Here is a 25670-nt window from a genome sequence, read left to right as displayed (position 1 = left end):
TGAATGTTAATGTATATCATGATCAACCTACAGCGTCTTATTTACATCTTGAGCTATTTGTTGCTGATTCTCCATGCAACTGTTTTGTACTGGAATTCTCAAAGCTGAACCAGAAGCATTTAAATGACCCTGCATGTTTGTTATGCGTCTTCTAGAAGGTGCGGGCACACACACACACGCACACACATACAGCCAGTCCCATGTCTATGCACACAGGCAGAATGCACACCCCACTCCACTTATCTGTACAAATCTCTGTCATCCATATTCCCAAACACAGGAGAATCTATGTATTTATTTCTCTCTTGAAGTCGACTATGAAACACAAGTCAACACTCTTAAATGTCATCTTTTAATACCTCATATAAAAGGCAAACTTTTCCTAACATGCTTTCCTCCGATCCTATTTAATGAACTCCCCCGAATCCTGCCTGTGCCCAGTTTCATGTTAGAGCTCGGGCACAATATTTTTAAAAAAATTTTTTTCTGGTATTAAAAAATGGAAAGAAAAAAGCAGGGGAAATATTTTGAAAGTCAATTAAAATTTTGTGTACGTTTTCATTTTTTAATGATAAATTAAGTTACTAATTTTGTCCGTGCTCTTTGTAGACACTGCAGGTTTAATTGCTAATTGTTAACTGCGAATGAATACATTTGCATATTAATTAGCTCCCAATTTACATTTTTAATTTGCTTCCTTCAAAAGGTGCAAGATAAAAGGTCGTGTTATTTTAAATAATTTATGCTTTATTGCATGAAATACGCTAATATGAAATGTGCCTACTAATTTTAACCCCTTTTCTAAGAAGGAAAATGAGTGCTATTAAAAGGAAGAAGGCAAGGCTGGTGGTGTTTTGAAAAACAACATTATGCCTTGTTGTTTCTCAGCGGCTGAGCCTCCTTTCTCCTGCAGCCTTGTTGGGCAGAAAAATGAATGTATTCTTTCCTTTACCATCAGTTTAAAAAGTGATAATGTATTTGAAGAACAAAACAGCTGCAGTGGAGGGTGTGTGTGCTGGGGGGAGGCGGTGATCTGTGCTTTATCCAAGGAAGGACTCACAAAATGGGTTTTGTTTTCTAGTAAACATTGCCAGCGATCGGAAGCTCCGAACAGCGGAGAAGCACTAAACACAAGCCACTTCTTCCCCCACCCCCCCGAAAGTCTCGCTGACACTCACTTCTGCCTCGGTTTCGGAATCCAAGTTGCTCATGCTGGCTTCTTGAAAAACCTTGAGCTCGTTTCAACAGGAGAGAGTTCGTTCTTTTCCAAGAGCTGACCAAAGAGGTTCTCAAATTGCAGCGTTCACTCCTCACCTCTTTCTTGTCAGTCAGCTGCACTGTAAGAAAATCAAACCCAGTTGTTAAAGGCAGTGATACTAATATGTCGTGGCTGAGACCAGGAAAATAATGCTCCATTTAGAAAGGGGTGGTGGTAGTGGTGTATGGATTGGTATATTTTGACCAGGTTTGATCGAAATACCTCCTTTTATTTTACTTCTCTTTTCTTTTGTGGGATGTCGTTTGGAGCCATACCCATTAAAACGGGGCTCCTAGTTCATAGAGTTTCAGTCATCATCTTTCTGGACAAGCAGTCATTTGAAAAATTTGAAAACAGGATTTGGGAGGCAGAAAATCAGATTTTAGAGAAGATAGCAATGATCTGGAGGAAACGGAAACCTGTCAGTTCGCTCCCTGAGTTGCTGCTGCATCTCAGCCCTCTCTGTTAGGTTTGATTTTCGCAGATGGAGCCCAAGCCACAGGCTGGTGGTGAGAACCCCCTGGGTGAGGACCCCCAAGCTTGCACTCGCCAGGGTTAACGTATGGAGCTGCACAGGCACCAAGAAAGGAGGAAGGAGGGAGGCGTGTGCAGAGAGCTCAGCTCTGCAGGACTCTGCGGGACCAAGGGCAGAAGTAACAGAGCAGCTTTTCTGCTCGGCTCCAGAGCTCTGACCCAAAGCCTTCCCCATTCCCAACATCAAAACACACCCTCCTGGACCATGTGGAACAGCCTGGGTGGGAATTCAGTGTCAACCTGACTCGGTCCAAATGTTAAGGCACAAAACGGAGCTGGATATCCACCAGAGGGTCGGTCTCGTCAGGCAGTTACATTGCTGCATTGACAGGAACGCCCCTGGGTTCTTTCAGGAAGACACCCTGGCAGTTACGTATAGCCCCTGCCGAGGAGCCAGATATGTGGGCTCATCCCCCAAATTATTAGGATTTTCAGGCAGGAAAATTTCCTTCTGCTCGCATCAACATCAGCAGAGGGAAAGCTCACCACGCAACCTTGACTGTTCGCCCATCTGAGGGTGGATGGCTACAAGGAAAGGAGGCCCAGTTTAATTGTGTGTGATTACCACCTCGCCCAGACACAGAAGAGGTAGGAAGAGCAGCAGAAGTCACCGTGAAGTTGTTAGCTTACGGCCATCTCTGCCCAGTAGTGGAAGAGGGAACACAAGAGATGTGTGGGCCAGTCGTTTTTGTACAACCCAGAGGGGTAGGGGGGTGAGAACACCCTGAGGAATGCAGGTTTCACCTGCGTCGAGTGGCTGGGTGTTTTATTCAGCTGCGCACGGACGCTGTTGTAAATCCACACGCACAGACACGGTGATTGAAGACCAGCTTCCCGCAACAGCCTGCATAGAAGACTCACCGTGTTGCTATCTCCCTCGTGGAGGTTTCCCATATTTCAGATGCTTCAGCCCTCCCGTAAATCAGGGGTTAATTGTGATTTCTTTCAGACCAGTGGAAATAGGAAGCTGAGACTTCTGAAGAATCACTTGCAAGCGCAGTGGAACACAGAGGGAGGGGCAAACTTCATGAAATCCAACTTCCCTGTTTTTCCTGAGCCGTGTGTGGTGCGTGTGTGTGTGTGTGTGTGTGTGTGCACGCGCGTGCACTCCTGCTTGTGTTTTTTAAAAAATGCATCAGGTACAAATGTTGGAAAGTCCTGGCACACATTAATTAATAAAGCCACTTAGGACAAGTGAAACTCATGCACTCGGAAATTTGCACAGCCCGTGTCTCCCTGACATCCAGCCCGGTTTGTTTAGTGTAATAGTCAAAACATTTTTTTCTTCTCTCGGGTCCTGTTGATCCGTAGTATAATTTGAATTCTCAAGCTGTTATCCATACATCATTTCCAATAGCAATCCAAATGAAAGGAAACAATTTCATATTCTATAATTAAGCAACTCTGAACATGCAACAGGCAGGAGGCATTATGGGGAGGGTTAGGGGAGGGTGAGCAGTTGGTAGAGGACAGAGGTCTGACGAAGCTGACCGACTGAGTGGGAGCAGACAACTCTGGAGCTTCACCTAAAAGACTCTCTTTTTACTGGCTTCCCTGGTGACTCAGATGGTAAAGAATCTGCCTGCAGTGCAGGAGATCCAGGTTCGGTCCCTGGGACGGGAAGATCCCCTGGAGAAGGGAATGGCAACCCACTGCAGTATTCTTGCCTGGAGAATTCCATGGCAGAGGAGCCTGATGGGCTACAGTCCATGGGGGTCACAAAGAGTTGGACATGCCTGATCGACTAACACTTTCACTTTCGAGTCTTTTAGGTGAATTCTCTGTATTCAGATACATAGTTTTCCTTCCCACTGCTTCCCCTTTTTGAAAAATGGAATTTTTCTTTCTGGAAAATTCCAGCATGTTTGACAGGTTTATTCCAATGGGACTCCTTTGCTCCCCGTTTGAAAAGAAACCACTTCTGGGGTACACAGAACAGTCCTATATTCTATAGTAGACAAGGCTAGGCTGATTCCTTTCTTTTAATTTTTTTCCCCCCTAACAGGAGAGGGTTTGAAGAATCGCTTCTACCATGGATACCAGAGAAGGGAATTTTAAGTAGGCAGAATGCAATCACCCAAATTGGAATTCAGCCAGGACACTGCCAGGGCAATTACTCCTCCTCTCGTGCTAAATACCAGGGGAGCGTAAATGACCCAAGTGGCACAGACCCACGATTCTGCACCCCCATCCGAGTGAGTCACAGGGCTCCCAGGGTAGCGAGCCCCAGGGCTCACCGCGGACGGACAACGCCCGCACCGCCCCCCCCGCCATCATCCCCGGCTCATCTCCATCCCTGACAGGTCCTGCACCAAGTTTCTGTAAAATTCACCGGGTTTAAAGCTGAGACCAGAAATTAATTTTTAAAATAACAGTTCCCCCTGACACCTCCTCAGAGGGTTGTCCCTCTCCCGGGCCTCCACCCCATTGCTAGCTGAGGTTTGAGTACCATCCTGCCTCTCACAGCCCTCTGAGTAAGCCTGGGGAGGCAGCTTCTTGTACCTCCACCTCCTTAGCCCCAAACTGAGCACCGAAGAGGTGGTGACCTGCTTCAGGTCACACACTTCAGTCTCCAGCATTGTCGGACCCCAGACCCCACACACCTCTGTCTTTCGAGGAAACCCCTGAACTAGAATCCGGGCGAGGCTTGACTCTGCTTTTGCTTCCTTATGGAGCAGATTTCTCTTTCAAGACAAGCATTTATTTTTTAAATAGGTTTTTAGTATTACACACAGGACTGTAATGAACATCCTTGGTATGTTTGCCGGTGCACACGTCCCTGATCGTAATCAGAGAATTTATTTAGGAGTTGAAATAATTTCCTAGCAGTGGCATTGTTGGTGCAAAGGGAATGCACATGTTTTAAAACGGTGTAGATTATCAAATCGCCCCCGGGAAAGATTCACAGGCTCTGCCAGCGCCAGGAGCCTGCTCCTGATGGGTTGGTTATTGGAAACCTTTTTGTCTCCTCATTCATGTAGATTTCGTGTTGATATAGACACGATACTGTGTATATCTTCCGCTGCCACCTTCCCTAAGGACCCTGGCCCCTGGAAACTCTCACAGTGACCGGGGTGCATGCTCAGCCCCCTGACATTCACGGCTGTGTATCATTTGGGTTTTTCTGTGAATCTGTTGTTTGCTTGGATTGGAAAGTGAGCTCGTTGGGTCAGGAACTAAGTTTTATTCATCTCTGTGTCCCCAATGCCTAGCACAGGGCCTCACATGAAGAAATAACCCTGTGAGTACTTGGGCTGGTAAGTCTGTAAAGCCTACAATCCCTTGGATGGAAGATGACATGGAGGGCGGGAAAATCACAGGGTTCGGAGTCAAGCTTGTGAGGTTCCAATCCTGACCCCACTTAAAGATGCACGTGTGGATCTGAGCAAAATCACTTAGACTCACACATAAAATGGAGCCACAGTATCCACCCTATGGAGTGGCTGTCAGCCTTTAAGAAAACCATGGCCAACACCTAAGTCTGTGATTTTTAGTTTTCCAGCTCCTGTTCATGGGAGGCCAGTGGCTTCAGTGGACCCTTGGGTTCTTAGCAGAGTTCTCACTAAGCAGCAGCCGCATGAGAAAAGTGAGACAAATATTGCAAGTTTTTCTCAAAGCAAAATCCGTTTAGTTTGTAGGACAGTTCTTTACTTGGAAACAATGTTATTTTTTTTTCCTTTTTTTTTTTTTTTTGCTGCTAGAATCTTTTTGTTTATAACATGATGGTGACAGTACCCAGGAAAGTGTTTTATTCTTTCTATACTTTTGAGTTAAAAAAATTCAAAAGTTAGTGACTCTCTGTGAGTCCCCTGGACCTCAACTCTTTCATATTTTTCTGGTTCATAAATGTATTAAGGGCCGAGAACAAGGGTGATTGGGAGCTCTGTTCAGATCTCTCATCAAATATGACAGGTCTCTACCTGAATGGAGGGTGAGAGAACAAAGAATCAGGAAGCAAAAATGCAAATGTCCTCCCATCAAACTGCTCACCCTTGTTATCATCATCACTACTTTTTTGGCTGTCCTTTGTGGCTTGTGGGATCTTAGTTCTCCAACCAGGGATCGAACCTGGGTCCCCTGCAGTGGAAATCTGGAGCCCTAATCACTGGACTGCCAGAGAATTCCCTGCTCACCCTTACTTCTGAGTAATAGAGAGAAGAAAATGAGAAAGACATTCTCAAAAAATAATTTTTTGAGACCTAAAATACGAGAATTTCTGAGTCTCCATGTTGGTCCCTTTGAAGCGGTGATGGGGGTGGGGTGGCGGGGCTCAGCTCCCCCAGACACCACATTCAGAAGTGCCTTCCGTTTTGCACACGCTCTCAACTTCGTCAACCCTCAACCTCTTCGTTCCAGATGGCTTCTTCAGCTTTTCATCATCTGCCTTACGAGCCGTTCCAGTCCTGACTGTTTCTAAACATCAAATCAACCCATAAAGAAAGGAGATTCGCCAAGGTCCAGGAGCTTCAAAGTAGGAACTTGAGCCTCTGAAATGCCGACCCGGCTCCATTATGTTTCTATGACCTGATGGACCCGTGCCTTTTAAAGCACAGTCTTCATTCCTTGGTTGGTGCTGTGGCTGCTTGTCTAAGGGATTCCAGACCCCAGCCTGACCTGGCCTCCTGCCTCCGGCCACGATGCACGAGATGAAGGCTGGAGGAGGAGTAAGAGGAGAAGCGGCCCTTGAAGGAGGTGAGTTACTAAGACCTCTTCAGAGGGGCTTCTGGGAGATCATACTGACCACCCCCCCAAACGGGGTCTCTTTCTGCGATCAGGGTTTGAGAAACCACCCCAAAGGCCATGTCTTCAAAGGCTTTCAGAACCAAAAGGCTGCAGAGCACTCCAGATGTGAGAAGGTGTTTGGTCTGCTCAGAGGGCCCAGACCCCATGGGGAAATCAGGGGAGGGGCGCCCTAGTATGGAAGGCAACCACATGAGGGGTTTGTTGAGGACTGAACGGCGGCTCCCTCAAAGCTATGTTTACTTCTTAACCCTTGATGCCTGGGAACGTGACCTTATTTGGAAAAAGCCTCTTTGAAGACATAATTAAACCAACATCTCTAGATGAGACCATTCTAGACTATCCAGTGGACCCTAAATCCCATGACAAGTCCTTAGAAAAGATGCTCAGAGGAGAGATGCAGAGGAGAAGGCCATGTGAAGACAGAGGGAGAGACTGAAGTGATGCTGCCACAAGCCAAGCAGTGCCAGGAGCCTCCAGAAGTTGGAAGAGACCAGGAAGGATTCTTTCTTAGAGCCTTCGGTGGGAACATGGCTCAGCGGACACCTTGCTGTTAGGCTTCTGCCTCTAGAACTGGTAGAGAATACAATTCTGTTTCCCCACCAGCCCCTGGAAACTATACGAGTCTCTCTGGGCAGAAAAGGGATTTTGTCATTTTAGGAGCTCAGGGCTGTCCCTGGTGGTGCCTGGGAGGGTCTTTGATGGGCGCAGAGAGACAGGGAAGTGGTGACCAGCAGACTCGCGACACCGGGGCGATGCCCCCACGTCTGAGTAGCTGCAGCATGTTTCAGGAACCTCAAAGGGGCTCTGAAAGAAGAACAGGGAAGCAAGAAAGAGAGATGAAATCTGTGCACCCAGAGGTGTGAGCAGAAATCCTTGTAGCTTTGCGCATAGTGGTGAAAAACTGGAAACATGCTAAATGTTCAGTTCTGGGGGCCTGGTAAAAAAAGTCTTGTACAACCACTTAAATGATTGTGAGGATTCATGGTAGTTGCTATGGACAAGATTCCACAACATACATTGGAATGAAAAAAGTCAGTTACAAACAGTAACAGCAGGTACAGTGTGATCCCATGCCTGGCTTATCTAAGTGTACATTCTACTTCAAGACAGAAAAGCTGCTAGTGAGATTACCAGAAGATGGGGGGGACAATGGGCAATCTTTGCTTTTATTGTTTTTTTCTCTTTTCCCACCATTCCTGATTTTTTTTTCTACAGTGGAATTTATGACTGCATGATATTTTAAGGCTTGGTTTTTATAAGATTCCGTGGTGGAATTGAATATAATCTTCTAAAGTGAAGTCCTTAATACAAAATCATCAGTAAAGTTATCTTCCTGCCTTAAAAAAAGCCTTCAATACCCCTGGAGGGGATGTGAATTAGTTCAGTCCTTTCAGAGAACAATCAGGCAGAATCTATTAAAACCAAAACCACACGTACCCTTGGATCCAGCAATTTCCCTCCCAGGCATCTATCTTAGAGAAGTTCTCAAACACCCACACAGGTACCTTGCAGAGTACATCCATTGAAACGTTGCTTACAAGAGCAAAAATGTGGAAGTGAGCTAAATACTTATCACAGAAGGAGAGTTCAAAAAAGGATGTGCGTTGCTCTTGTGGAACACTCCCTAACCATCAGAAAGAATGAGACAGATTCCTCTATAGCGACCTAGGAGGATTTCTAAGATGTAGTTAAGGGAGAAGAAAAAGCAGATTGCAGATAAATAGGTAAAGAAGAGGTGGCATATATACACCATGGAATACAATTAAGCCACAAAAAAGAATGAAATAGTGTCACTTGCAACAACATGGATGGACTTAAAGAAGATCATATGCAGTGAAGTCAATCAGAAAGAGAAAGACATGTCGTGTGATGTCACTTATATGTGGAGTCTCATGCGACACTGATGAACTTGTCTACAAAACAGAAGCAGAGCCACAGACACAGAGAGCAGAGCTGTGGCTGCCGGGGGAGGTGGGGGGAGGGACGGGGTGGAGTCTGGGGTTAGCAGATGTAAATGTTATATGAATAGAATGGATGAGCAAAAGGAACTACTGCATTCCACAGGGAGCTAGATTCATGTGATAAACCATGGAAAACAATATAAAAAAGAATGTGTGTGTGTATATATATATGTACATACATGCTGAGCACTGAAGAATTGATAGTTTCAAATTGTGGTGCTGGAGAAGACTCTTGAGGATCACTGGGACTATAAGCAGATCCAACCAGTCAATCCTAAAGGAAATCAATCCTGAATATTCACTGGAAGGACTGAGGCTGAAGCTGAAGCTCCGATACTTCGGCCACCGGATGGAAAGAGCTGACTCATTGGAAAAGACCCTGATGCTGGGAAAGACTGAAGGCGGGAGGAGAAGGGGATGACAGAGGACAAGATGGTTGGATGGCATCACTGACTCAATGGACATGAATTTGAACAAACTTCAGGAGAGAGTGGAGGATGGAGAAGCCTGCAGTCCATGGCTTCACACAGAGTTGAACATGACTTAGCAACTAAACAACAAGACTTAGCAACTTACCAACAAGTGGTAATAGGTTCTTTACCACTTGAGCCACTGGGGAGTGAGCAGTGGTAAAGAATTTGCCTGCCAGTGCAGGAGACGCAGGAGATGGAGGTTCAGTCCCTAGATGGAGAAGATTCCCTGGAAGAGGAAATGGCAACCCACTCCAGTATTCTTGCCTGGGAAATCCCATGGACAGAGGAGCCTGGAGGGCTATACTCCATTGGATCACAAAGAGTCAGGCAAGACTTGGTGACTGAGTGCAGATCTTTCAGGATGATTCCCATCACAGGGTCCTTAATCACATGCACATCGTGCTTCAGATGTTGTCACACTGTGTGTAGATGGGGAGAGGGAGGTGAGTGACTGTGACAAGGAGCCTTTTGCTATCTCTAGGTATATAGAGTTTGAATAATATACATTAAGAATGCAGCCATGTTTTGTTTATTAAAATAAATAGGCTGAATGAATAAAGAAATTGGAAAGCTTTCATGCACTGAAGTTGAAGGCTGCGGGCAGGTGCCCTGCCTGTCAATCCCCTGTGGTGAAGTGTGCCCACCTCACCTCCTCTCCCTGCTTCTTTCTCTTTCCCAACTGTCCTGCCAGGGTGTTTGGATACAACATTGTCTCGAAGTCCTTTTAGCCTCCTGGTGGCTCAGATGGTAAAGAATCTTCCTGCAATGCGGGAGACCTGGGTTTGATCCCTGGGTTGGGAAGATCCCTTGGAGAAGTGAATGACAACCCACTCCAGTATTCTTGCCTGGAGAATCCCATGGACAGAGAAGCCTGGTGGGCTACAGTCCATGGGGGTCACAAAGAGTCGGACATGACTGAGTGACTAACACTTTCACTTTCAGCTCCAAGAGCCCCCAGTTCTCTGTTTGCAGCCACAGAAGAGATTATTTTCCCTTCCAACGGATGGAACTTGAAGGTCATTGCATTGGGACCCAACATGTTACTCTGTTTGCGAAGTGAGAAGAAAAAAAAAAAATCAACCCCCTTCCCCCATGGGACTTCTAGAGCCCACCCAAGCCCTAAGCCCCTCAACTGTCTCTTCGGCAGAAAGAATACTGCTGACCCCCAGCAGACTTTAAAAATAGAGGATATGCAAAGAGATTTTCTGAGACTTTGGGAGGGATTTTTTTAGTACCCTGCTCTGTAATAGCCAGAAGGTGTTTAATAAACATGATATGCAGCAGTTGCTAAGAGAATCTGATTTATGTACCGAGGCGATGCCGAGCAACTGCACATCGGGGTTGTGCCCTTTTCTTTGACTGTGAATCCTGATATTCTGATGGAAGCAATTGGGCTGAACTTTATTTATAATCAGCTTACAGCATGGATAGCTGTATTGTAAGTGCTTCTCAAATTACATAGCAAATCTTGTTGTCTCCTTAGGCAAATAAGAAGCCCACATCATAAGCTTTAATTGTAATACAGGTAACTGTCAAGGGTAAAATATTTTCCAAACCCTTCTGATGAGTGGAAGTGTCTATGACAGAAGCAGGGGCTGGGGCCACAGTCCCAGCTCCTGAGGACAGCTCAGAAGGCATCCAATAAATAAATTGACATTAGGGAAAATCTCATTATGGAAAAAAAATTTAATTTTTCTACATTTGTGTTGAAGAGATCACCAAGAAGCACGGATCCCTGGGTCTAAGAAGCTTCTCTCCAAAATGAGTTAGAGCTAAACTCCAGAAAATGCGAGACAGAGAAGACGCCTTGCTTCATTGGCTCAGAGGGAAATCAGAGCAGATGGGAAGGACCAGTTTCCCAGATATACACACAGGACACAGGACGAGGCTTTGAGAGCTTCTCCCTTTGCTAAAGCTGCCCATCAGACCACAATTACCGTGGCGTGATTCCTGAACTGTACGTCTGAAATTCCTCTCCAAAGGAGGAGCCACAGAAAGGATCCCAGAGGAAACAAAATTCCCTTTCTGAAACATTCTCATCATTCATAATTAAAACGCGATGGATCCAAATCAAAAGAGCTAGTATTTTTTGGTGCCCTTTTTTAAAATCTCTCTGTCACTTGGGCTTTTCCCTGTGCAGAAAAATCAGCCGTAAGTGACTTCAGATCAACCATTCTTAACTGAGGTTTGTGTTAGGATGAGGGACAAGTGGATCATTCCAGATGTCATGTACGTCCTAGGAAATTCCTAATATGCTCAACAACAACAAAGTAGGTAGATGACAGATAGATAGTAAATGATAGATAGACAAATAAACATCATAGATAGATGAGAGATACATGGATAAAGAATCTGTCTGCAAAGAAGTAGATTTGGCTTCGATCCCAAAGATCAGGAAGATCCTCTGGAGAAGGGAATGGCTACCCACTCCAGTATGCTTGCCTGGAGAACTCCACGGACAGAGGAGCCTGGCAGGCTACAGTCCATAGGGTCACAAAGAGTCGGACATGACTGAGTGACTAACTACTACACAGATAGACAAATAGACATGATGGTAGATGATGGATACATAGATAATATGTATGATGGACAGATGATAGGTAGATAGATAAATAGGATAGATGAATAGACGGTAGGGACATGGGTATGATAGACAGATGATAAATAGAGACAGAGATAAATAGAATCTCCTCTCTCTGTGCCCTTTTCTCCACCTCCAGGTGTCCATTTCTCTCTTTTTTTAACCTCAAAAGTTCAGGCACCTTTCCTCCCACCAGTCCCAGCTGGCCCCAGTGCTGCTGCCATGTCTATGTGCCCCTGGTTGGTATTTGTGAATAAATTTATATGAGAGAAAGAGAGATAGTCCCCACTCATTTGCAGTGCTCTCCAGCAGCACAGAATCCATTCATTCTTTTGGTTCATTCTGCAGATCTTTATTGAGCGTCTCATATATTATGCATTGGCTTCCCTAGTGGCTCAGACGGTAAAGAATCTGCCTGCAATGCGAGAGATCTGGGTTTGATCCCTGGGTCCGGAAGATCCCCTAGAGAAGGAAATGGCAACTCACTCCAGTATTCTTGCCTGGAGAATCGCATGGACAGAGGATTCCGGGGGGCTACAATCCACTGAGTCACAAAGAGTCGGACACAACTGAACAACCAACACTTTCACTTTAATATATGCCAGGCGTACCTACCAGGTGCTGGAAATACAAAAGTGACTGAGACAGAGAGGATCTAATTGACAGTTTCACGAAGAGAGATAAAAGCGAAAGAAGAATCTAAGTATGAACTGGAATGATTGCCGGGCAGTAAGCGTTGTTAAGAGAAACAACAGTGTTAAGAGGACCAGCTGTGATCCAGGAAAGTCTCCTGCTGACCTGGCAGTCGAGGACCTTGTCCAGCACACACAGGGTGAGAGCTCTCAGGAGGGATGGAAAGGCGGTAACATGCAGACAGACGGCTCATGCTGCCTTGGGCTTCGCAGTTTACAGAAAGAAGAGATGTGCACAGTCTCCTTTCATCCTTTCTAAACCCTGGGGCTCAGGGGAGCGACACAGACGAGAGGATTGTGCCCCTTTTACAGATGACGAAAAGGAAGCCCAGAGGGTTACAGACCTGTTGGAGATCAGTAGAGAGTGAGCAGTGGCTCTGCCCCAAGTCTTCTATCTTATTCTTGAAGTCAACACAACCAGGATTAGCCCAGGGCAAGGTCACTCTCAGAACTAGGGAAGTAGAAAAAGGTGACCCTTTCTCTGGGCAGATCCAGCCCAACTTCACCAGCTGAACATGGCTGGTTATCAGCACCTCTCACCATCCCCACCCTATGCCCCCCACCTGCTGGGTACCCTTGTGCAGTGACCAGCCTGCACCACTGCACAGGGCAGTCCTAGACATGAGGGTCCTTTCTGATATCTATTCCTTTCCACACAAGGTGTCATTTGCCTTTCCCACCCGCTTCCCACCCCATCTTCCACTCTGCTCCACACTCACTAGGCTCCTCCATGCCATTGGACCTATGAAAACTTGTTTCTCTTGCTTCTTCTGACTTTTGATTTCTTCTCAGGCTCTTAATGTTCTTGATTCAGATCTGAGACACTTGTCTCTTCCTCTGTGATGCCTCCCCGACCTCCCCTCTCCAAAAGCCCTTTCTCAGATCCCCCTACAGCCTCTCTGACTTCCCTTTCTTCCAATGTCCACTCAGACATCAGAGTCATCTTTAAAAGATGCAAGTCACATTATAGCACTCTCTTGCCTAAAAACCACTCCAAAGCCTCCCCTGGTTCTTAAGACACAGAAAATCCTCACGTGGCCTCCAAGAACATGCTTCAGGTGGCCTTCACTTCCCCACATCCTCACCTGACGCCACTCTTTCCCTCTTCTGAACTTTGTCTTGTTTCTTGAATTCACAGCTTCCTCCTGCCCCCAAGACCTTTGCACTTGCTGTTCCCTTTAAAATGTGGTGGGTCGTCTCTCACAGTAATAGCTGACACTTAATAAATAACGTATGTTCCCGACTTCAGTCTACAATCTTTTCATGTATTTACTCATTTAATCCCCACAGCGACCCCAGGAGAGAAATACCATTAGGATTCCCACTTTAAAGACCCAGACTGGGAGGCCCCAAGATTCTAAATGCTTTGCTTGAAGACTCACAGCTAATTAGAGCAAGGATGGTGGTCCAGGTCAGTGTGACTTCGGAGTCCACAGACAGTCAACATCCTGGTGCTGTGTCAAGCTTTCTCGTTACAACAGAGCGTGCACAGTCTTGCCTTATTTGGTAGGTCTGACACTGAGGAAAAGTACCCGAAACATACTCAGTATGTTCAGTCAATGTTGAATGTGCAAATCCAAGAGCTGGAGTCATTAGGGGACCACCTAGAACCCCTCTAGGCGGTTCTAGAATCCTCTTCTGCTCACAGGGACTGGGATGTGAATGATCATGGCGTTGGTTTCCTATGGTGCTGTAACAAATTACCACTATCTCAGTGGTTTAAAACAACATGCTAGGGACTTCCCTGGTGGCCCAGTGGTTAAGAATCCTCCTCTTACTGCAGGGGACTCAGAGTCAATCCTCGGTTGGGGAACTAAGATCCCACATGCTGGGGGGCATCTGTGTCCTTGAATCACAACAAGAGAGAAGCCCACAACTAATCATAACTAAGACTTGATACAGCCAAAAATAAATAATTTTTAAAAATAATAAGGTAGGCCAAAAACTTAAAAAAAAGAAACAACATATTAGTCACTTACTGTTCTGGAGGTCAGAAGCCCAGGGTCAGCGTCCATTGTCCGCAGGGCCGAGCGCCCTCTGGAGGCTCTGGAGGGACATCTACAGCCTGATCTTTTCCAGTTTCTAGAGCAGCCTGGTTTACATTCCTTGGCCCCTGGCTCCCTTCCTCCACCTTCAAAGCCAAGTATGTAGCATCTTGCTTTAGTCATCATGCTGCCCTCTTCAGCGTCAAATCCACTCCTGCCTCCCTCTGTAAGGACCCTCCTGATTACAGGGAGGATCACCTGGATAGTCCAGAAGCCTCTCCCCATTTCAGGATTCTGAAGTTGATCACCTCTACAACACACCCTTTGCCATTTGAGCTGACACGGTCACAGACTCCAGGAATTCAGTCCTGGATATTTTTGTGGCTGTTATTCAGCCAATTGCCATCATGAGAGCTGAAAACAAAGAGCTAATAATCGTCATCTCCTGAGCCTGACACGTGGAGCCTTGCACACCTGCTCCCATCTGATCTTTTTGTTCAGTCATTCAGTTCTGTCGAACTCTCTGAGATCGCATGGACTGCAGCACATCAGGCTTCCCTGTCCTTCACCATCTCCTGGAGCTTGCTCAAACTCATGTCCGTTGAGTCAGTGATGCCATCCAACCATCTTATCTTCTGTCATCCCCTTCTCTTCCTGCTTCAGTCTTTCCCAGCATCAGGGTCTTTTCCAACGAGTTGGCTCTTTGCATCAGGCGGCCAAAGTTTTGGAGCTTCAGCTTCAGCATGAGTCCTTCCAGTGAATATTCAGGGTTGATTTCCTTTAGGATTGACTGGTTTGATCTCCTTGCAGCCCAGGGAACTCCCAAGACCTTGGAACAGTGCTATGAGACAGATGCTGAGATGGACGCTCTTACTAGTAAGTGTCAGAAGCAGGCTTCAAACCCAGGTCTTTAGGACTCAGAGCCACCTATACAACAAATCACAGGGTGCCTCCAAGGTCCACAGTCACCCCACTAGAAGAGGCAGCAGAGCAAGCAGCTTTGAAGTGAGTGTGGCCAGGCAGCTTCACGGAAAATCTCATAAAGGGCTCCAGAAAGATGCTCCCTGGCCATCTCAGAATTGGTGGTGACCCCTCACTGCTGGACACGGCACCAACCTGGCCCCGCCCAACTTCCCCTTCATGCAGTGCCCACAGCTTTATGACCTCACGCCCCACAGGCCTCTGTTACCATGGGCTGCTCCAACCCTGGAGAGCTGCAGCTAGATAATGTATTATTTACTTTGTTGCCTTATTGTGGAAGTTGGCGGTTATTATTTGCTACTTTGTATAATGGCCTTCTAATGCACACATGGCTAAATGAGGTAATGATATATCTCCACCACCGGTCAGGAGCCCAGTTCCTTCATCCTGCTAAGTAGGCCAGCGGTTTAAGTCCAGGACCCGTGAGTTCCTTTTCCATGGAGCAACTGGGGGAGTGGGTGTCACTGACAGCAGGCTGGGGTGAGCAGGGCCTTCAGGATCTGAAACATGGGGATGCTACCCCTTCGCTCCACCTGGAGGGTAGAGAACACGTGGCGAGGGGCTGAACAACAGCCCTGGAGACATTCACATCCTGACCCCCAGAACCTGCGGCTCTATCACCTTACACAGCAGAAGGGACTCTGCAGGTGGTGACCAAGTTAAGAATCTTGAGATGGAGAGATGATCCCGGGTTATTCAGGTGGGTCCTAGTGAGATCACAAACGTCCTTATAGAGGGAGGCAGGAGGGTTAGAGGAGAGAGAGGGAAAAGGTGATGTGAGGACAGAGCAGAGAGATCTGATAATGTTACATGTCTGGCTTTAAAGACTAAAGAAGGGGCTGCAAGCCAAGGGATCCAGGTGTTCTCTAGAAGGTGGAAAAGGCAAGACCCGAGTCTCCCTAGAGCCTCCATGAGGAGCTCTCCCTGCTGACTTTCACCTTGTGCCCAGCTGCTGACTTAGAGAACCGTTAAGGGGGTCAATGTGTGTTGTTCAAAGTCAGTGCAGATTGTGCTAGCAACCCGGGCAACTCATGCATCGTACATACACGGGCTTCTGGCTAACACAGCGTGTGGCACATGGCAGCAAAGGCTGCCGCAGCAGTGAGATACACTCAGGCACAGGTGACACGGGGGCAGGATCAATGGGAAGCCTACATGGTGACCTTCGAGTGTGGACACAGTATCCACTCTCATGGAGACCATACTGGCAGAACCCAGGCTGGATTCCTAAGCCGTGGCCAAATGGGATTGGCAGGCAAACAAAACCCACTGAAAACACAGATCTCCATTATGACTCTCCTGCCAAGCTTTTTAAAAAAATGTATTTGTTATTTATTTTGGCTGTGCTAGATCTTCATTGCAGTGTGTGGGCTTCTCTAGCCGTGGCTTGCCAGCTTAGTTGTGGTATGTGGGATCTTAATTCCCTGACCAGGGATTGAACCCATGCTCCCTGCATGGGGAGCACAGAGTCAGCCGCTGGACCACCAGGGAAGTCTCCTACGAAGCTTCTCGCTAGGGAGATGGATAACCACTTGCTCATAGACTCACATGCTTTGCAGACATCAAAGTTCCCATGCCAGCCAGACTCCACATTAGGCAAAGAAGGTTTTATAACCCCCTTAACAGATAAGGAAAGTGAGGCTGGGGAAGGTGAGGATACTGGGGGAGCTGGGACTCCTCGGCTCCCTCAACCCTTTGCAACACAGAGCTGGGATGTGCTGGGCATGTTTCTCTCCTCTCACAGGGATTCTACTCCACCCTGTCAGGCAGCAGGAAAAAAAGGAGTCAAGAGTTCAAACCATTCTCCAATTTGATAATCAGCTCCTACATAATCAATTTCTCTTCCGTATGAGCTAGAGGTTGGGCGTGCGTGTGTGCCAAGTCACTTCAGTTGTGTCCAACTCTTTGCAACCCTGTGGGCTGTAGCCCGCCAGGCTCCTCTGTCCTGGGGATTCTCCAGGCAAGAATACTGGAGTGGGTTGCCATGCCCTCCTCCAGGAGATCTTCCCAACCCAGGGATCGAACCCATGCCTCCTGTGGCTCCTGCAATTGCCAGCAGATTCTTTACCGCCAAGCCTCCTCTGTCCTGGGGATTCTCCAGGCAAGAATACTGGAGTGGGTTGCCATGCCCTCCTCCAGGAGATCTTCCCAACCCAGGGATCGAACCCATGCCTCCTGTGGCTCCTGCAATTGCCAGCAGATTCTTTACCGCCAAGCCACCAGGGAAGCCCTAGAGGTTGGGAGGCAAGTGCTTTTTCCTTTCCCAACTAGTATCTGGTCTCTGGTCAGCCAGTCAGTCTCCAGACATAACTGAACACCTCCCCCAAACATGCATGTGCTCTAATCGGGAGTCAGGGTCAAGTTCCCAGCCCTGAGGACTTTTAGCATCTGCAATCTGAGCTGACCAAAGGCCAGGAGAGCCAGAATCCAGGAACTTGGGGTCACTCTCTTATCACTCCTTCTTTCATGGGTTCTTTGGGGGTACAAACAGAAGAAGAAAAAGCTTAAAGCAGACGTGACCCATAAAGAAATGAGCCAGGGCTCACCATGGTAACACAGTATGTCAGGGAAGAGCCTCCCCTTTACTGGTGGGATTGTCCTGTGAAAGTCATGCTCCTAAATGCATCTTTGATAGCCCTGTAACAAGCCTGTGTTCCAGCCACAGGGCCCATCCTCCCCTGGAGGTTGCTGGTGTGGCATGTGGTTGTTGAGTTGTTAAGGTTAAACTGTGGGTTGACATCCATCCCCATGTTTCATCACACATATATGCCTTGAGAATGTAGTCACTTTCCCGTGTGTGAGAACCAAGCATGACTGAGACACATATCCCCAGTAGTCCAGGAGCTCAGACCCTTTTGGGGGAAATTGACAGCAACAGAAGCGCAGGATGCGAGTTCAGTGCCAGGGAGGGCTCAAAGGGCAGAACGTGGAAGCAGACCCACCCTGCTGGAGAGGCTTCCTGGGAAATGAGACCCCTGGGCCCAGTCCTCAAAGACAAGTAGGGGCTCATCAGACCAAGAGGTTGGAGAGGTTGCTTCCATTCATGAGAAGTAAGAGAGGAACTATGTAGCACAAGGAACTCTGCTCAATGTTAAGTGGCAGCCTGGATAGGAAGGGGGTTTGGGGGAGAATGGATACATGTAAATGTATGGCTGAGTCCCTTCTCTGTTCACCTGAAACCATCACAGCATTGTTAATTGGCTATACTCCAATATAAAATAAAAAGCTAAAAAAAAAATAAAAGAAGAAGAGAGAGAGGAAATAAAGCATACTCAGTTACCTGGAAAGAACACTTCCTGGCTGAATAAATGGACAACTTGCAACTTCAGACACAGGGGAGGCCTCTTAAAGATGCCTTGTGGTTTGGACAAGACCTGGCTCTTTGCACAAGAGCTGGTGTTAATTGAGTCCACTATGGTGACAAGCCTTGACTGGACTTTGGGACCATGGCGATGGCCCAGGCACCGTCAACCCCAGTAAGAGTGTGATGTGGTGGGAGGGCAGACCGGCAGGAGGACAGGCACCTCATTATTCTGGGTGCTTGCAGGGGGCACATGCTGTTCACCTGCCCAAGTCCCTTCTCCGGGAGGCCATCCGTGCCCAAGGCTGGGTCAGATTTTCCAAGAGGAAGAGCTCCCAGGTGACCACCATGGTCATGGCGGCCAGAACTGGCCTCACAGATGGTGACTCTCAATATCCAAATGGTGTGTTGATTCCCCCACCATGCCTACACCCCATTCAAGCCTCACAGATTTCTCTTTTCAATATCAAAACAATAATAATTACTACCACCCCTGTCATTGAAACTAGTAATCCTTACTAAATGCTTACTCTGTGGCAGGCACCCTGCTGAGGACTTTATCTCAGTGAATTTTCACACAGCACTTGGGAGACAAGTAGCATTATGTCCATTTTGTAGAAGAAGCGACTGAGTTTCAGTGAATTTACCATCTGACTCAAAATCGACAGCCAGTGTCTGAATCGGGACTCAAAGCCAAACCTGCCAGGAGTGTTGCATGAGGGTCAGTGAAGTCATAGCCCAAAGAACTCAAGCAGCAAAATCACGTGGACTTCCTGTTTAAAACCCAGAATCCCGGACCAGTCTCAGACCTAAAGAATCAGAAAGTGGAGTTTCAGACGTGAGAAGCATCCGTATCTGTGGGGAACAGCCCACACCCTCCCACCGTGTCATCCTGAGGCAGACTGAAGTCTGAGGACCACTTTGCTTCTGTCTATAACAAGTAAGTCACCTTCTCCACTATGAATTCACGTCACCCCTCACACAGGAGGACACTGCCCTCCTCTCATTCCCACCCTGAATCATCAGGCCATGCTGGGTGGTTCTTTTTCCAGAAGATGGACCAGGTTTTGCACTAAGCAGTCCACATGTGTGATCACCAGGATGGTCTAGGTTCTACTGCTGTAATAAGCAACCTCAAAATCTCAGCTGACCAATGGGATACATTTAATGGAAAATGCTAGAGGATCTCTCCTGCTGCTGCTGCTAAGTCGCTTCAGTCGTGTCCGACTCTGTGCGACCCCATAGACGGCAGCCCACCAGGCTCCCCCGTCCCTGGGATTCTCTGGGCAAGAACACTGGAGTGGGTTGCCATTTCCTTCTCCAATGCATGAAAGTGAAAAGTGAAAGTGAAGTTGCTCAGACCTGTCCGACTCTTAGCGACCCCATGGACTGCAGCCTACCAGGCTCCTCCATCCATGGGATTTTCCAGGCAAGAGTACTGGAGTGGGTTGCCATTGCCTTCTCCGAGAGGATCTCTCCACGAGCCATTAAATGCTTCAGATAGGAAGTGATGCCTGTCACTTCCTCTTGCAGCCTATTGGTCAGGACAGGTCATGTGGCCTCTCCAGTCACAGGAAGAAGGAAGTGGGGCCCTTCCATGTGCCAGAGAGGGAAGAGAGCTGGAGGAGGGCATGTCCAGTTAAGTCATTGCTCTCATGAATAGCTGTGAGTTCACAGATTTGTGATTTGGGGCAACCTTTGTCCTCAGAAAGGGGAGTCTCAGGAGAAGCATGGGAAGGAGCCTCATTTTGTTCCTTTTGGGCCAGAAAGAGTGGATTTCAAGGGCAGGGGAAACCAAATAAGAGGCAGACTGGTGCCTGGGAAGCAGGGCTGAGCCTGGGCAAGTTTATCTTGCTCTGTTGCTCACTCTGGACCTCGAGTGAGTCACCTTAGCTCCTGAGCCCCCTCTCCTCACCTCCGGGGAGGGGGCAGGTTGCAGGGGAAGGAGGCCTGGCAGCTCTGATGCCCCACGATTCTAGAACAGACTGTGCCCTCTGACCTCAGGCCCACCTCCCAATCCCTGGATGTGGAGGAGGTTTTCCACCCCAGGGACCCCGATAGGAGAAGCAGCTCGAGAAGGTTGCAGGGTGGGAGATGGCTATCGACCCACGCACAGGCCGGCTCAGCCCGCGCTGATGGAGGTGATAGGGGACCTCTCCACACCTGGCTCTGAGCATCCAGACAGGAGTGGCCCGAGCGACAGGGAAGCCACTTCTCTCGCAGGTCCATGTCCTGGGGTGCCATGGCAACTTTTTTGGGGGGGCCTTCAGAAATACCTACAGAAAGGTCAAGGTGGGGACCCCCAAAACTGTCTTTATCTATTTATTTTTGGCTGTGCTGGGTCTTCGTTGCTGCGCGGACTTCGTCTAGTCGTGGTGAGCAGGGGCTGCTCTCTGGTGGCCGTGCTTGGGCTTCTCACTGCGGTGGCTTCTTTTGTTGCTGAGCCCAGGCTCTAGGGCAGGTGGGCTTCAGTAGTTGTGGCTCCTGGGCTCTGAAGCACAGGCTCAATAGTTGTGGTGCATGGGCTTAGTTGCTCCACGGCGTGTGGGACCTCCCTGGATCAGGGATTGAACCCATGTGTCCAGCATCAGCAGGTGGATTCTTTAACACTGAGCCACCAGGGAAGCCCAGAACTTTAACTCTTAAAAGAAAAAAAAAAATGTCCAACAGACTGTATCCAGGTGAGTCCCACATGCCTCAGGGACCTGACAGGTCTGGAGGTTGGAGACAGACTCCTCCCTGGCTCCTTCAGGAGCCTCAGCCCCTCCCCAGGGCAAAGTCCCCCACCCACTTGCATCTGCATCCTTGTTCCCTTTGCAGGACTCAGCTACAGGCCACCAGGAAAGTTCCAGAAGGCCAGGAAGACAAGTTCATGTGGCAAGTTTCATCCCCCACATTCCATCTTCGCTTCAGTCCTAGACTGGGAGAATGCAGATGTGCAGGAAAATGTAACTTACTCTGTTGTCTATAACTGCTTTCATCTCGCCTTCCAGCCTCTAGTCCTGTGATGGCAGAAACGCTGATTTTTCCAATGGAGTTGCTCTGTGGCAGGCAGGTGAGAGCTGAGCCTCTTTCAGGGCTTCTTGATTTGCAGGGATCCTTTCTTCTTCCTTCCCCAGATGGAGTCTGCGGCCAAGGGGTCCAGGTGGCACTGCCGGAGGCTCCAGCTGACCTCCAGTTCGGGCGTTACTCACCCCGTGGACCACAGGTCGCAGCCCTGGTCCCGTCAGCGTCCCCACGGATAGCGTGGCTGTCGGACCTCTGGGCCTCCCACTTGGTAGTGTGTTCTGGTCCCAAGGTCCCATGTGGTCTCCTCCTCCAGACCCGGGTCACCTCTGGTGACCTTCTGGGCCTCCCAGGGCCCGCTGACTCTCAGTTGCTTTCTCTGCATGTTGCCAGAGGGGGCAGGTCAGAGAACGTGCCTTGGGCCCGCCATACTGGAATTCCTCTCTCATCCATCTCCACTTCCCACTTCTGTATCTGCCTGGTGTTTCAGTGGGAGCCTCCACGCTGAGCCTGGAGAAGCATCAAATGAGGATCCAGTCCAGAGACTTGACCCTGGGACTTGAGGGACCCTTCCCTTCCTCTCCGCCAGGACTCGGGTCCCCAGCCTGAATGTCCTCCCTTCCTCTGAGGCGGGCACCGCCCTCCTTCCTACCTTATCATCAACTCGACAATCAGTCCTCCACACTTTGGTTCTCGAGATGCAAAAACCCAGCTCTGAAGGTGTTCTGAGGAAATGGCTTTTCTCTGTGGAAAGCCTGGCTTTCGAGAACATTGCCTCACAACGGGTTTTTATTTTTAAAAGCCAGTTGAAGCACAAAGTAAAGCAAATCTTTGTTCTAGTCAGTATTGGCCCTCCCTTCCCTTGAGTGAAAGTCTCATGGCCTCGTCTGAAAGTACAAGGGTCCCGGGAGGTGGGAGGAGAGTCTGAATCTCTGAGAAAAGACAAGTGACGCATCAAAGTACTACTATCCCACTTTCTGTTCTTTCCTCCCTCTCTCCCCTTCTCGCTCCATCTTTCCTTTCTTCCATCCTTAACTGGACTTTGGTTTATTTCCAACTATATCCCAGCCTCAGTCATGCTGCATTTTGGGGATGTGGTGCTGAGTAAAACCAGTTCTTGCCTTTGAGAGCTAGTAGTCTATAACAGAGAGAATAAGCTGGTGCTTATCAGTGGGGAGAGAGAGGGGGAAGATGCAATGAAAAGGGGGGTTATTATGGGATTATATGAAATCATGTATGTGAATTTTTGAAAACTGTAAAGCACTGTAAAATTCAAATAATCTTCTATAGAATGAGTGAGTAATAGTTGCTCAGTCATGCCTGACTCTTTGCAACCCCATGGACTGTAGCCTGGACTCCTCTGTCCATGGAATTCTCCAGGCAAGAGTATTGGAGTGGGTTGCCATTTCCTTCTCCAGGAGATCTTCCCGACCCAGGGATCCTGAATTGCAGGAGGGTCTTTACTATCTGAGCCACCAGGGAAGCCTACTATTAAGAGACATTTCTAAGTATAAAAACAGGTCAACTTAAGAGGTATCAGCAGGACTTTATCTTATAATCTATAGACAATACATTAGAATATGTAATGAATCCATATACCCAAGACAGAAGTAGCAATAAAGTTATAAATGACAGTCATCAATCAGATGAAATAATTTAGATGAAGCTTTTCTCTCTTGAAGAAATGGGGACTGGGCAAGTAGTCAGGAAGGAAATACAATGTGTTTTTAACTTTGTATGAAAAATAATGTTCAGTTCCACGTTGCTGAACATAGTTCTGTTTTTGCCAATAAATCCTCTACTTCAATTACTGTCCAAATGCTTTATCGAAACTCCGCTTCTGGCCTTTGTTTTGGAATCTGTTGCTTTTGTTGCCACGTCCTGATCGCTGTCCTCTGAAGCTCCTAATTCTTTCCCACTGTCCCCTGACCCTTCGGTTGCCCTCGTGCTGTCCCTATGAAGCCTTGATTGCCTTCCCGCTGTCCTCTGAAGTTGCCATATCCTTCCCGTGGACCTTCCAGCTCTGGTTGCTCCATGACCACAGAAAGCAGCCCGCACCGTGCATCATGCCACTTTTCCTGTACTTCTGTTCCTGGTGCAGTAGGGATATCAAAGCAAACACCCTGCTTTCCTTTGACAAAGACCATTCCCTTCACTTTGGAATCAATATCCTCCCCCAGCTGCTCTTTAAGTCCTTTCCAAGCATAACTAATGTTTGGCATTCCAATTGAGTACCACAAGATCATGGTCACAAAGTCCGCTTTGGAGCTGATCAACAAGCTCTGGTCTACCGATGCGGCACCAAAAATGTGGGCCAGGGTTTCCACATCTCCCTTCTCCTCAATCAGCATATATATTGGCATATATGCTCAATCAGCATATATCCATTGCTATTGGACAGAAGAGAGCGAGCTAGTAGTCTAGAGGGAGTAGGGTGGTCAGCTATCCTGGTTGTCTGGAGTAATAGTTGCTCAGTCATGCCTGACTCTTTGCAACCCCATGGACTGTAGCCTGCCAGACTCCTCTGTCCGTGGAATTCTCCAGGCAAGAATACTAGCCTTTGAGGCAAATATTTTACTGTTACCGTTTTACAGGTGAGGAAATTAAATCTTAGAGGAATGAAGGGACCAGACCAACTGCACCAAGGCGGGGGATGCTGGCAGGCTGGGCCCAGGATGTCAGCCTCTTTGGTCTGAGTGGAAAGAGCTCTGAGTGCCATGCTAGGGAGTTTGGACTTGAAAGAGTGTTAACAAATGCTTCTGAGCAAGGTCAGGGTGGTAACATGATCAGTTGAAAAGCAAAAAAGACTGTTCAATTGGAGGGAAGGGGACACTGAGGAAGGAGGAGGTCCCAGGTCTCTGCATCAGAGCTCATGGGCTGGGGGAGGAATCAGAGCACCCAGTCCACTATTGAGTCCAGGAGCCCTGGAACTCACATCTGCAGAGGCTTTTTGCTGGTCTCCTCCATGTGTACTGAGCTCAGAGCATCTTTCCACTAGAGCAGGTTTAAGCCCAGATCCATCTGGCAACTTGAACTCAATACCCACCTTCAGTCATGCAAACAGCCCTTGGGACAAACAGATGTGTATTTGCTTCCTGTTGCTGCTGTAACAAACTATCACAAGCTCAGTGGCTTAAAGCAACACGAGTGTATTCTCTTACTGTTCTAGAGGTGAGCAGTCTAAAGTGGATTGGCACCGCTGGTTCCTTTCAGAGGCTCCAGGGAAGAATTCACTTCTAGTGCCTTGCCAGTCGAATGTCATTACCAACTCAATGGACCTGAATTTGAGCAAAGTCTGGGAGACAGTGAAGGACAGGGAAGCCTGGTATGCTGCAGTCCATGGGGGTCACAGAGAGTTGCACACGACTGAGTGACCGAACAATAGAGGTTGCCCTGGCTCACAGCCCCTTCTTCACGTCACTCTGACCTCTGCCTCCATTGTCAAGTCTCCTTTATCCCAAGGACCCCCGTGATTACATTGGGCCCATCCAGATAATCCAGGACAATCTTCCCACCTCAGGATCCTTAACTTAGTAGCATCTGCAAAGTTCCTTTGACCGTGGAAGGGAACATATTCATGGGTTTGGAAGATTAAGACATGGACATCATTGGTGGGGATGGGAGAGGGGATTATTCTGCTTCTGGTGAGGAGACAAAGACAAAACCTGGCTAAGGGTTTCTGGGAAGGCTCCGAGCCTGTTATCTATCGGTGTGCAAACATTCTGAGTGTTGTATGAATACTTAATTGGGCTACTATAATGGAGACCCAGGCCCTTATCAAGCAAAGAAGTTCTGTTCTAGGTAAACAGTTGGGGCATAAACAGTACAGGGCTGGATGGCAGCCTCACAGTGTCATGGGCAAGGCCTGCTCAAGCTTGTTGCTGTGCCCTCTTAGTGTGTTGCCTTGACTGCATGGCCCAGGTGGTTTTCCATCACACCCAAATGCCAGCCAGCCAGAGAAGCAAAGGAAGAGGGGAGGGTCTGGCTTGCTCTTCAAAGGCCTGATATGGAAGTTAAACCCTCAATTTCTTCACATTCTCATGTGAACAGAGTCACGTGGCCACACCTAACTGCAAAGAAGGCCAAGAAATGCAGTTTTCATTCTCGGTGGCCAGGTGTACAGCAAAAATCCCATGACGGTGAACCACGGGGTCC

General features: G+C 48.0%; 1 protein-coding gene and 1 long non-coding RNA gene across 6 annotated transcripts in view; one reads left to right on the top strand and one right to left on the bottom strand.

The window, feature by feature from the left end:
• Nucleotides 1-14933, bottom strand: part of VRK1 (VRK serine/threonine kinase 1) — a 157647-nt gene extending 142714 nt beyond the window's left edge. Inside the window, exons 1-2 of one of the 3 annotated variants that reach the window (XR_009732178.1) lie at nt 14222-14933; nt 1179-1337 (exon numbers count right to left, since the gene is read on the bottom strand). Coding sequence is in view for 2 of the 3 variants with exons in the window: in XM_061395266.1 (XP_061251250.1) it covers nt 1179-1337; nt 14222 (160 nt within the window). In the remaining variant the exon portion in view is untranslated. The remainder of the gene's footprint in view (nt 1-1178; nt 1338-14221) is intronic. The other 2 variants (XM_061395266.1, XM_061395265.1) reach the window with 2 other exon arrangements.
• A 459-nt stretch (nt 14934-15392) lies between these two features.
• On the top strand, nt 15393-23435 carry LOC133234570 (uncharacterized). 3 transcript variants are annotated; one of them, XR_009732180.1, is made up of 4 exons: nt 15393-15549; nt 19050-19449; nt 21330-21564; nt 22006-23435. It is a non-coding gene; the product is annotated as an uncharacterized LOC133234570 (long non-coding RNA). The 3 variants fall into 3 exon arrangements; XR_009732181.1 differs by having other exon boundaries at nt 15395-15908; nt 21330-23435; XR_009732179.1 differs by having other exon boundaries at nt 15396-15549; nt 21330-23435.
• The last annotated feature ends 2235 nt before the right edge of the window (nt 23436-25670 follow it).

This window comes from Bos javanicus, chromosome 21, assembly GCF_032452875.1.
Source record: "Bos javanicus breed banteng chromosome 21, ARS-OSU_banteng_1.0, whole genome shotgun sequence".
Lineage (NCBI taxonomy): Eukaryota > Metazoa > Chordata > Mammalia > Artiodactyla > Bovidae > Bos > Bos javanicus.
This window is presented reverse-complemented; position numbering and strand designations above follow the sequence as displayed.